Source organism: Cyprinodon tularosa, unplaced genomic scaffold (assembly GCF_016077235.1).
Source record: "Cyprinodon tularosa strain WSP-4 unplaced genomic scaffold, ASM1607723v1 ctg474, whole genome shotgun sequence".
In the NCBI taxonomy this organism is placed as follows: Eukaryota; Metazoa; Chordata; class Actinopteri; order Cyprinodontiformes; family Cyprinodontidae; genus Cyprinodon; species Cyprinodon tularosa.
The window spans coordinates 653,110-666,158 of record NW_024039201.1 but is presented as its reverse complement, the minus strand read 5'-3'; the positions used below and the strand labels follow the sequence as shown (position 1 = coordinate 666,158).

Genomic DNA, 13,049 nt, shown 5'->3' with positions numbered 1-13,049 from the left:
GCTTCGACGCTGCAGTGTTGACCTTAGTTTGGTTAGCAACCTGAGCCTTGAAACTGAAGAATCTTAGTTGTCTCTTGAGAGAGATCAGACTCTAACTTTCCTCTGTTTTTGCCTCACAGGAAACCTGTCTCTAGCCTGAAGCTCTGGATGAGCTTAACCTGCCTAATCTGCCCTGGTGAGCCAACCTGAAGATTCCTATGTGGATTCCCCTGCTGCTCTTAGTGAAGAGCTGGAAACTCTGATCAAGGTCTGCCATTCAAAGTCAGAAGCTAGACGCTGTAGCTGCTCTTGAACTCTGCTGAACAAACAGTCTCTGGACCCAACGGTTCCCTCTCTCTCAAAGAGAAGCCCGGACTCAGTCAAGGTATAATCCTGAATTATCAAAGACTCATAACTCATCTGCCTGCCATCTAATTAAACTATCATCTCTGCAAACTTCAGTGAACCAGCCCGGACCAGTTCCTGACCCAGTACATTATCTTGTGTTCTGTGAAACTTTCAATAAACTCTGTTAAACTTTTACCCAGCCTCCGTTGTGTTCTGCATGTGGGCTAAGAACATTAAACCCATCATTACAGGACTGGCGACCTGTTCAGGGTGTATCCTCTCGCCTGTAGACAGCTGGAGATAGGCACCAGCACCCCAAGTGACCCTGCTTTGGATAAGGGTGACGGAAAATGGATGGATGGACTCAAGGGCGCAGGTTTGATTTCCACTTTGGTAGGGACACTATTGCTCCTAAGTTTCATTAATGTCATTTTACCTATGCAAAAACATGCATGCTTTTTTATGCTTGACGTGAGCATCAGGGTGCATTTGGTTTAAAGAGAAAAGCAGCATTTCTTGCTACATGTATACTAATTTTATAAGCACTACACACACTAGATGCTGTTTATCAATGTTTGAAGCATCATTGGCTCTGATGATTCTGGAATTACGACTTTTTTCCACTTTGAAAAGGTTTGCATTTAAACCTACCAGTGATTAATACAGTAGTTAAATATGTGCTAACTTAACCAAATATAGTCTAAATATGCTCGTTATATGTGACTTTATCCTGTATTTTCTTTTGAAGATTTATAATTGTGCAAAGGTAAACAGGTTAAACACTCTTATTTTTTTAAATTCTCTCTCTGTATCATGAAACAACGCAAAATAACACATTCAAGGAACGGCAAATACATTTATTGTATTTACATTTAGTGACATCATCTACAAAAAAAACAACACTAAGAATAAGACTAAATTTATTCCAATACAAAATCACTTTTAACCATTATTAAAAGAAAATATAACACCATCTTGTCTATAATGTAATAATATCCAAAAATAAAAATTCAAGCATTTTTACCAAACACTAATGTTTGTACTAATTAACGTATGGACTGTGTGGAAATATATGTAAAATAAAATCAATGTAAATAGTGTTCCTCTGTTTGTTATTGGCTATCCTATTTCTAAAAGTAGAAATAGTCAAAGACATATTATGTAGAACTGTAATTATGCTTTCTAAACCTAAAATATCAGATGTTTAGGCGCCATCTCGTGTTTTTATACTCTATTAAAGAAATAACACCTGCTATTTATAGCTGAGCTGCCTCAAAGGGTCGTCATAAAATGAAAACAGTAACTTCAATGAATTATTGTTAAAAGGGAAACCCTCTTATTTTCTTTTTCAGTCGGCTGTGGCTAAGAATCAGCAATCAGCAGCTTTCGTCTGTTTTAGTGTAAATAGAATAAGTTTTTTCATTAGGAATAGTTTCGTATCCTGATATTATTTGAAGTAACTAGCATGAATAAAATTCTTATGTCGTGCTCCAAGCACCAACACACGCATACGGGCTAGAAAACAGCCAATCAGGAAGAGAGAAGGCGGAACTTGAGGCCGAACAACCAATGAGAGTGGAGCTAAACAGCACAGTTACTTATTTAAGGGACAAGACTCAGATGGAGCGGCAGCAGCAGCTACTAAGCTGCAGAGCTGCGAGAGACAAAGAATTGGCTGGGATCCACCACGCTGAATTTTAAATTATAAACATGTTATTCAAACCGAATTATTGGTAGAGACAAATAGGTCAGTCCAAAATTTTGGTAGGGACATGTCCCTATGGTCCCTATGCAAACCTACGCCCATGGATGGACTACATTTGTGTAAAAACCTATATGTTGTAGGTTTTCATATTTTATCAATAAATAAAACCCTGGCACATTTATATATTTCATTGACATCAGTCTTTTTTAGGCATTATATTAATTGAATTTAAAACATCTGATTTAAAGTAATTTTGCGGTTAACTAAAATATTTCATTAAACGTTGGAAAATAGTTTAGCACTGTAATGTCCAGTGATGCTTGAAATCTTCTGCCATTATCAGAAACATTACTGTTAGGCCTCCCCATCATCTGAAGTTCTCCTGGGAAACTGTGCCTGCTCCCAGAGCCAGCAGATGCCCTCTAAAAGTCACCTTCTGGCCTCCTAGCAGCTTCACTGGTCACTGATGAAGTGCCTTGCTCAAGGGTCCTTTCACAGGCAATGAGATCATTAATCAAGTCTTTCACTCTGTCAGAATCTCTACCTTGGCTCATTGCTTTTGACCACACAGCAGCTCCGCCACAACAATCTGAGCTTCCTGGATCAGGAACACTTTTCTTGCAAATTCTTTCAGTCACATTTTCATGTTTCAGTGTGTATTTGATGCCTGCAGTGTGTCGGGGACCTAGTTGTTGGCAGATGGACAATGATCTGACTGAAAAGTTTTCATACAAACAGATGGCGTTCATGTATTCTGAGGGTCGCTGGCAGCTGTGAGCTGGAAAAGCTGTTGTTTATGGACCTCTGAGCCAGGAACCAGTCAATGTGAAGAAAGGCCACGATTAGAACCAGCTGTGGATGAAATAATGTTACTTTACTGTGTTTTTTTAAGCTGCCTGGGTCTTTATAGTGGCAACAGTAAAGCTTTATATGATGTCTTTTGTCCAAAGCTGTTTTTAGATGGAGCATGTTGAGTCCGTTCCTCTACTGCTCAGCTCCCGCACTGCTGGCCTTCTGCTCGTTTACGTTGTGTTATATCTATATATATAGATTCCTTTGAATATGTCTCTGTCCAGTCCAGATCATTAAACAAGCATAAGCTTAAACCTTTCATGTCCTTCGAATATTAACTCCAGTGTATCATCATTATTTCAGTTTCAGTTTATTTATATAGCGCCAATTCACAGCACGTCATCTCTGCAGTTTACCAGATCATGCAGTCAAATTTATTTAAAGATTTCTATCTAAGGTAAGCCAGTTGATTGCATCAACTTAATGACTCAAATGCAATCACTCACACCAAGCATGCCTGTAGTGACAGTGGAGAGGAAAAACTCCCTTTTAACAGGAAGAAACCTCAAACAGAACCAGGCTCAGTGTGAGCGGCCCAGAGGCGCACCTTGTCAACAGGCAAACCAAGCAACTGCTTGGAGCCCCGAGCCGCTGGGGGGCCCCCGAGAGCCAGCTACTGTACACCCGGTAGATAAACAGCAACAGGCGAGCATGAAGTGGCAACGCTATAGTGACTGAGGAGATGCACAACCGCATATAAAAATTCAGATTGGATGGAATGTTGATTGACATTGGCTTTGCCCAGTCAAATTCCAGCCCTGCCCAGGTGGATGACTTCCCTTAAAGAAAATGAACGTAGCCTAGCGAATGGGTGACGTTGTAGGCCTATCGTTCAGTAAATTGGAAAGCAATTATGTAACTAAGCTGAAGGAAAATGATTCATTTTCCATGTCTCAAGAGAGACTTTCAGGACTGGCGCTTATTTCTATAGAGCAGTGGTTCCCTAATAGTGTGCCGCAGCACACTGGTGTGCTGTGAGTCAAGTGCGGGTGTGCCGTGGAATTTTGTGATAACCATGTATGGTCATTACAATATAATAACAGAAAAATAAAAAGCCTATACGGTCATATCACTACTTTGTTTGCATTCGTTTTCACAAAACAGAGGCAAACTACATTAAAATAATCTAAAAAGAAAAAAAAACTCAAGGAGAACTCCCTGACCACGGAGATGCGCAGGTAGAAATTATCATCCTGTGGCTCAAGGCTTTGGAACAGGGCACGATGGACATGTTCCCACTGGCATCAGCTGCGCCGCAGGCAGCAAAGGAGCGAGCATTATATGCCGAACACCTTCAGAGCTTAAAAGAGAGGTTTGAGCGCTACTTTCCACATGTTGCTGACGTTGAGGATTACAACTGGATTCGAGACCCATTCAACCAGGAATCTTCAACAGAAAAACTGACAATGAAAGAAAGAGGAGTGCGCAGAGCTCCGTGCGGACCGCACATTAAAACTCAAATTTAGTGAGCTCCCACTGGATCAGTTTTGGTTGGCATCTGCATCAGAATACCCAAACATCTCACGCCACGCAATTGAGCAACTTCTTCTTTTCCCCACTACTTACCTGTGTGAGCTGGCTTTCTCTACTCTGGTTTACATGAAGAACAACAGGAGGTCACGGCGCTCTGTTGAACAGGACTTGCGCGTGGCCCTCTCCTCAGTGCCACCAAGGATTAAAAAAATCTGTGCGCACCGACAGGCACACGTGTCTCACTAATTTGTAAGCAGACAAAATATTTACAACAGCACACGTTTCAATGCTGATAAAAAAATGTTACATTTATTATTTGTAGTTCAGGGCAATGGACAGTGCAGCTTCCTTGCATTGACAGTTCTTTGTGCTTAATTTCTGCTGAGTTTTCTTTGCTTCGTTTTTAATTTTGTGAACCATGATTTAAATAGGCGTGTGGGTGCTTTGATGAAGCCTATTTTGATGAAGTTTCAAATTAAATTTTGGAATATTTTGTTAATAAATATTTCATGAGTAATATAGTTGTCTTGTCACAATTTATTTTAAATTAGTACATAATTATAACAAATATTTTGTTAAACACGAAGGATGACACAGGTTTTAAATGCTCTTTAGCACAATAAGTGTGCCTTGAGATTTTTGCTTGTCCTTTGGTGTGCCTTGGGCACAAAAAGTTTGGGAACCACTGCTATAGAGTATAGTGTGCAAAGGTCTTTGGATCTGGAGGACTTATGTCTGCATTTGCACAAGCCAAGGCCCGTAAGCAGCAATTCTGGAAGCAGTATAGGACCCCAATCATTTCACTACACTTACTATAACTACTTTATATTTTGTACAAAGTTTATATTGGGGTTTTAAAGTAATTTACTGTTTTTTTTTTTTATTTTATTATACATTTATTTTGATTTATTAGTTTATTCTTTACTTTTATTCTTTTATATTTTCCAAAATAACAAGGTTGTTCATGTTTAGAACATATGGAATAAAAAAAGAAAAGGTTTTATTTAATACATTTTTCATTGGTGTCAGATTATTTATAGCCTAACATAATGGTGATGAACACTGGTCAGTAAGGCCCCCTAGGATTTTTTGCTTGGGGCCCCCACAGACTCTAGAATCGCCTCTGGAGCGGCCATCTGCCTACTGGGATTTATCAGCTGTTCAGTGATACAGGCAAAGAGTGAACAAAGAGTAATACTTTCCTATAGGTTAAAAGGAACCATACACTATGAACATTTAAAGAAATTGATATTAGTGCTCCTGTATACTCGCCGGCACCAGGAGTTAATGGACACTTGATGTACAACCAATCAATCCTTTGGAGGTAGATGACTCTGTAGATCTGCAGTTTATGGTTGCCTTGAAATGCATTTTCATTACATATACTGTATGGAAGCCATTTCAGACTTTTAATTCTTTTAATAATTAATCTGATAGATTATCCCATCCATCTTTTCTGGCTGTGCCTCATAGTTTATATTAGTCTTATTTAGATCCTCTAAATGCTCCATGTTGCCAAACTGTCAGTGTTTTCCACAGAAACAAAACGTTAGCTCTGGTCCATTCTCTTGCAATTGTAATATTTAATAGAAAGCAGACTTAATGTAAAACCTTGTTGTTTGTTTGTGTTTTTATGCTGCTAAATTTAGCTCTTATGATGTGATGTACATATGTAATTACACTTTTATTCTTTTAGGTTGAATTTTTTAATCTGTCTTTACAGACTACAGTTGAAAAATAGCCTTCTGCCCAACTCTGCTACAATGGCATAAATGTTTATTAATATGCACTGTCCCTGTAATGCATAAATACATTTCCTATACTGTTATTTTCGGCTACCTGCTTGACATCTACACTTTATTGTTAAACACTGTTAAAAATCTAAAGGTATGTGACCAAGCATCAATTTAGAAAGCAGTGGTGATGCAATCTAACTGTAAAATGTTGCCTCAATGAGAGATGCAGAGGGGAGACAAAACCTTCATGGGAGTAAGTATGTTGCCCTGTTTTTTCTATCTGTTCTTCATGTAACAGATGTTCTTCTGCAGGTGGAATAAACCCCTCAGATCTATGAGTCACTATTCATACTTCCATCTTGCTCAGGCTGTCAGACATGACTTTGGAGATAAATCTGATCTGTGTGCATATTAGCTGTAACTTATTAGGCTGTAATCCTGCTCAGAAATGGTAAAATGTGTCATGAAATTATTTTTTTCTTCTTTAACAAAGCCTTAGATTTGAATTAAAAGCTTTATAAGAGGTGTTGTGGAATGTTATTGTTTGGCTTTTATGCATATGGCCTTATGGAGTCCAAATCCTTGTATTAAAACTCAAAACATTATAAATACAAAGACACTTAATCCTTCTCCCGCCTGGAGCAACAGACTGAATTCAATCAAGATTTATTTACTTTACTTTGATTTTTGGCAAAAGAAAACAAAGTTAAACCATAAAATGTTCATTGCTGTGAAAGTAATAAATGTTTAAAGGTCCAGAGTAAACTTTTCTGTTAGTCTTTTTATAGCCTCAGCTGCTTTTGGAGAAGATTCTCTGAAGTTATAAAGGGAGCCACAGTTTATACAGCAGGCTGTTTAAAACCATTTCTGAAGCTTGAGCTCCACACAGTAATACTGTTTAACTGCATCCCAGAGACAGAGCAGGAGAAAAGACTCTGCTGGATCACTTGTTTCATTACTAATAATCATGCTTATTACGTATTTTTATGAAACATATTAAGTCTGTAGCTATTGTAGCAAAGAAGCGCTTTAACTGTCCTCATAAGAAGTCGGTGTTATGTGATGTTATGTAATATAGACATGCTGTAAATGCCAAACACTTCTTAAGAAAAGGTTCCCTAGTGAAAACCAGAGCTTACAAACATTAAAAGAGGTGATGGGATGAAAAAAAAAATGAAACCTGAAGCTGTTTTAAAACTAAAGAGAAAGAATAAAAAATAAGAAAGATAAAAGGGGGGTGTTTGAGGTGCAGAGTTTGCCAATTGAAATGAAAGTTAATGCAAAGATCTTGTAAAGACAAAATGTGTGGTTTTGTGTGTGGTTTTGTGGGTGGGAGGCTTACACACTATGTGGTAAAAATCAGCTTCTTGTTGCTTAAATTGAAGCTTCATGTTTGTTTTCAATATTTATTGCCTCTACATTCATATTTAATGTGACAACTTACCTGGAATGAAGACAGCCGAGCTCCTTCACGCTGTGACACGGAAGCCGCAATATTTGAAGCGCCTTTTAGCAGAGAGAGAGAAAGCAGCACAAAGCTACAGACTGCTGCACAGCTTAATCTGCAAGGAGCAGAAAAACTGATTTTTTGGGGGGATAACCAGACATTAGGAGGAAGAGTTAGATTATGCAGCTAAATCAGAAAATTATTTTAAACCTTTCTATCTGCCTCAATCAGAAACATTCCAGGTCATCTCCAGGTTTTCAGGGAAATGGGGATCAGAGTGGCTGCATACACCCATCATTTGCACACTCCAAACCTGAGTAAAGAGACACTCGATTCAAACAGCTGAAAATGATCAGCTGCTCAGTGTTTTGCTAAATTGAGATCAGATTGAGTGTGAGTACTTATGCAGGTCAAACGGAGGTCAGCATTTTCCATCAAAATTTCACTCTTGACAAAATGTTTTCTGCTCCTGAATGCTGGATATTTTTTCCAGCTGGGCAGGAACCAAGTAGTTTGCATTTTTATGAATCTGCTTTGCTCATTTTGTTTCAGGCTGTTTCTTTTGATGGCTTCCATTTCTCAACATTTACACAGCGCTGAAATCATCAGCTTTTCACAGGGTTTTGTTTGGCTTACTGGGTGTTCGACTTAAACATTAAATAAAAACATCAGACCTCTTTCTCAACATTATCATTTATTGTCTAAATTTGGAAATACATTTCAGGGCTCCGCAGATATCTGATTGCTTTAATTACCTACTTCCTTCAGAAGAGTCAGAATTGGAAGTTGTTAACTGCAGATCATTTTACAGCAACATTTCCCTCATGATCTTGCATTAGTGTGGTCTATTTTAAGAGATAATAATAAAAAACCTGGTTCAAAATCTCTGCATTTAAGTAATCAGCAAAGTGCATCATGTGACTTAATTGTCAAATCAAAGACTTTCTTTGGAGGATGTTTTATATCAATTGAAGGACAAATGAAATGTGTTATTTATTTTGTATGCATGTGAAAGAAGTAAAAGTCAATAAAAGCAATCACAAGAATAACTGGAAATAATTTAAACTAACATGTTTTGGTTTAACTAGGAAGACAAAGCCTTGCAGAATTAATTTTTGATGAACTCTGGTGTCGTGCAGGTTTTACCACTGCAGCTCTACAGCCTCTTCCAACATCAGAAGCCTCTTACTGATCACTGTCTGGTAGGTCAGCCAGACTTATAGATGATTCATTGACATAGTAGGAATATATGTATAAAAAAAAAAAAAAGTTGTCATAACTGGTGGACCAGGTTCTCCACTGTTGTGCCCTTTAGTGAGGGTCTGGTTTTCCTGTGTTTTTTTTTATGTCTATCTTTGTATCACCATGACAACTGTAAGTCTTATCAGCATCTCAAACCATCACTGATCCAAAGAGAAAGTTTTGTTAGCACCTGTGCCGGACCAACAACTGACTGATTATAGGAATTCGGTCATCCCTGTCACACTTCTGCAATGTTTCAGCAGCAGTTTTATGGATCTTTAGCTCTTTGGCCGATTTTAATGGACCACAAACAAGAAGGTCTGCAGCTCAATAGAAAAGAAATACTGGTAGATTTTCTCAAGAATCAAATGCACCTCTGAGTAGAAGCTCTGGTTAAAAATACCCCTATACAGGCAGAAGGTAAGATATGGCACAGCGTCCACATCGACAGGAGCAAGTCACAAAAACCCCCCACCTGAGGTTCTCTTGTTCTTTTTGATTGTCTACAAATGGATGGCTGAAAAAAGAAAAGGATAACAGGAACTTTACACCAGAACATTTTAGCTGAGCCAGTAGCACTAACCACTAAATAAACTGTCTAAAGAATGTAAACATGTATCCCTAAAATATTGGTAATATTCCCTCTTCAAAAGGTAGTTTTCTCCTATACGCAACAAACACAAATGTAAATAAATGTAAAAAATAAAACTGTCTTGTTATCTGAAAAAGACTGGGAGTTAAAAGGGAACAATTGAGATAACAAACGTTCAGAGTCACAAGATAATGATTTAATAACAAACAGACACATGAAGATGTTAGAGAGTGAAAAGTTGCTAATTTATTTATGTTACAGTTTTAAGCAAAATAAAAATAAAAAATTAAAGATAATTGGATGTTTTTCAGCACATTTTAAAATATTAATAACTTAAGTATTCTGTAGGCCCAACTAGAAATAGAGGTCATCAGTCATGCTGCTTGTATCCTCCAGAAGCAAGCAGCTAATTAGAGGGGGAGAAGAAAACAACACAACCAGTATGTGTTGGTCAAGATTAACATTAAACATCCTGATGTCAAGAAGAGTGAAGGGCTTTGATGCTGAAGGTCAATTTCTATTCCAAAGTTTAGGAAACCGGGAATTATATGAAGTACCAGGAAAAGTCAAGTAAAGGCCAGAAGATGGAATTGGTTGAGAAAATGATCCAACACAAAGAACTGATCCTTTAACCTTCCTCAGGCTAAACTCAGACCTGAATCCTATGGAAAGTCTGAGGTTAGGTGATCAGAGTACAGTAGGCAGCCATTCAAAATTTCCCCACTTTCCTTGATGGGTCCTTGGCTGGTCGGCTAGTTTCCTACATTTCCTTTTTAAACATCTAAAATATTCTTTCTGTCAAGATTTCAGGACATTAGGATCTAAAGAGAAATGTCATCTCCTGGTCAGAACCTGTAATTCAGTGAAAGCCTGGAGTCAGAGTAAAAAAAAAGTCCATGAGAAGGCCAGCGGCTGGAGGCGGAAAGGGGATTTTGGTGCCATTCGGCTGGCTTTTGACTGAGGGAAGGGTCATTTTGGGAAGCGTCAGAATGGCTGCTACTCTTTGGCACAGGGTAGAACCATTTATCCAGACGATTTGGACTAGTAGGAATCAACTCGGCCTCAAAGACCATCGTTCCACTTGTGGTGGATGAGTTGCTGTTCAAATGTTGACGTCCACGTGAATCAGAATCAGAATCAAGTTTATTGCCAAGTAGGTTTGCACTTACAAGGAATTTGACTTGGTGTTGTTGGTGCAGAAAGTTAGTATCCTAGACTAGACATTGTTTCAGATTATTAAGTACATATAAACTGATCATATCATGTCCAAGTATCTGTTTCAAAACATAGATCTATAACCAGAACTTTCTGTTCCTCATGCTGGGAACATCAAAGCTGCTGTTTTGTCACTGAGATCTTCTCTGGTAATATTCTTGCATCACTGTCAGTGCCAATTAATGGAAACATCTTCTCAGTGAAACTGTGTGTGAAGGTGTGTATGTGTGTGTTAGTATCCAGATCATAGAAGGACAGCTTCCCTTGATTACGGTGCAGATTCACTCTGATCCTCTGGAGCTTCTTCTTAACTGGGAGATCAGTCATAGGACATGCTGGTGTTCTTGAAGAGTATTTACCAAGCATGAACCATATCCCCAAAAATCCAGACTCTATGTCTCCTTTCGTCTGGCTGGACTCTCCTAACACACCCAGCAACCAGACCTTACCTTCTCCAAACTGAACATCCCAGCTGTGGGACCCTGAGTTAAAGCCCTCAGAACACAGGACAGAATTCCACAAACCAAACCTCTCTGGATTTTTAGGAAGCTTCTGTCTCGCTCCTCCCTTCAGACTGGTCAGATCTTCAGACAGGATGAGTTCTGGGTGAGCAGTGTTTGGGTCCAGGATGAGAGGAGTGTAGGACACCATGTTCTTCATGTTGCTCCAGATGTTGAAGGCCAGGTTGCCCAGATGTTTGGCCTGGTCTATCAGAGCTCCTGAGGGCAGCTGTGGATCCTCCAGCAGGGGGCAGCGCTGGACTCTTTCCACTGCAGCCTTGTAGTTGTGCAAGAATGAGACGTCTTCAGCTCTCAGCTCCTCCTCTGTGGCTCTGACTGTGTCTGAAAGAGCTGCTATCTCTCTGCTCAGAGCCTCCATCTTCTCCTTCATCATCCCTCTCTTCTGCTCCTCTTCCTCCCTCAGTGCAGCCAGCCTGGCCTCCTCTTCCTCTGCTAGAAACTGATGAAGCTTCTTAAACTGCTCCTTAATCAGCCTCTCTGTGTTCTGAGTCTGGACCTTCATTTGTGTTGCATTCTGCTGAAATCTAAGTTTACTTTTCTTTTTGAGCTCCAGTTTATTCCTTAAAGGCTCCAGAGATCGCTGTAACTTCTCTCTGTGATCCTGAGCAGCTTCATCAATGGGTCTGAATCTGTGGTTGATGTGTTTTTTGGAATCTCTGCAGATAGAGCACACCGGTTCTTGGTGGTCCAGGCAAAAGAGTTTGAATTTCTCTGAGTGCAGACTGCATTTATTTACTGTTGATTCCCAATCTGTCCGGTGTAAGAAGGATTCACAAAGCCTCATCAACGCCAGGTTTCGAGGGGGATCATTACAATTCATTGCCTTACAAACTGGACATCTACGTCCTCTACTTTCCCTCCACCACCTCCTCACACACTCCTCACAGAAGCTGTGGCTACATGACAGAAGAACCGGATCCTTAAAGACGTCCTGACAGACCGGACAGCAGAGATCCTCCTCTGCTCTGGAAGCCATTTAGTCTCTGAGTGAAGCTGAAAACACAGAAGGTCCAGTCAGTCATGGCTCCCCTCCCTCCTCTACTAACTTCCCTCAAAGTGACTGAGTGGTGTTCTTGGTCCAACTCACCTTCAGTGTGTGGAGTGTGAGCAGCTTGAAGCAGCAGTGTTGGAGGTTTCCACTTTTCTCTCCTGCAGCTGGACTCACTCAAAGAAAGCAGCTAGTTTACTCTGAAGGTTTCTCTGCAGTGACAGAGGGTATCTCTCTTTATTCAGGTCGGATGTTATGAAGGTGCATTTTATTCCAAAGTTCACATTTCAACCTTTCAACTGCAATAAATTTCACAGATAAAAATGTTTTATTACTTTATCTCTGCATATCTCTGACACAAAAGCTATGCAGGTTAGGCATATATTAAAAGATAAAATAAAACATTCTGTGAATTCTTTTTTGGAGGTTTAAAGCTCTACTACATTGAAAATTCAGACATGTGAATCCATACCAGGTCAGATGAGGTATATTTTCAAAAACAGAAGGGGTCAGAACATACGTACCTCTAGCTATCATTCTTTATCATATACTGTAGTTCAAGGACACACTTATAGGACTTTTGTGCCTTTAGAGATTATGACAGCATTGTTTAACTTTTTCAGTGACACATCAGTCATGATCTGTACATGTTAGATTAGGGTTTTGATTTTTATTTCAATGTATTAAAGTGTTTTCTTCATTGTTTATTAGTTATTTCTTAGTTATTTCTTGCCATTTTTGGCCTTTGCTTTTTTCCTGCTTTATATAATTTCCTCTTCATGTAATTTTTGTTTATTGTCTTGTGTATTTCTTGTTATGTATCAAAGCATTGCTTTCTCTGTTATTTACTTTGTATCAATTGATGGATTATTTCTTGTGTTTTCCTTACCTGCACCAATTAATCACTCTTCCTTAGGCTTACATAGTAGGTAGCACTGCTGCCTTGCAGCA

At 39.1% G+C, this 13,049-nt stretch overlaps 1 protein-coding gene across 2 annotated transcripts in view; it reads right to left on the bottom strand.

The window, feature by feature from the left end:
* The window catches only part of LOC119794307 (nuclear factor 7, brain-like), a 112,233-nt gene extending 99,945 nt beyond the window's left edge, over positions 1 to 12,288 (bottom strand). The window contains exons 1-2 of one of the 2 annotated variants that reach the window (XM_038301794.1): positions 12,198 to 12,286; positions 10,503 to 12,103 (exon numbers count right to left, since the gene is read on the bottom strand). In XM_038301794.1, the coding sequence (XP_038157722.1) occupies positions 10,704 to 12,086 (1,383 nt within the window). In that variant the 5' untranslated portion in view covers positions 12,087 to 12,103; positions 12,198 to 12,286 and the 3' untranslated portion in view covers positions 10,503 to 10,703. Of the gene's footprint in view, positions 1 to 10,502; positions 12,104 to 12,197 lie in introns of those variants that run through there. The other variant, XM_038301795.1, reaches the window with a different exon arrangement.
* Positions 12,289 to 13,049: the final 761 nt, after the last annotated feature.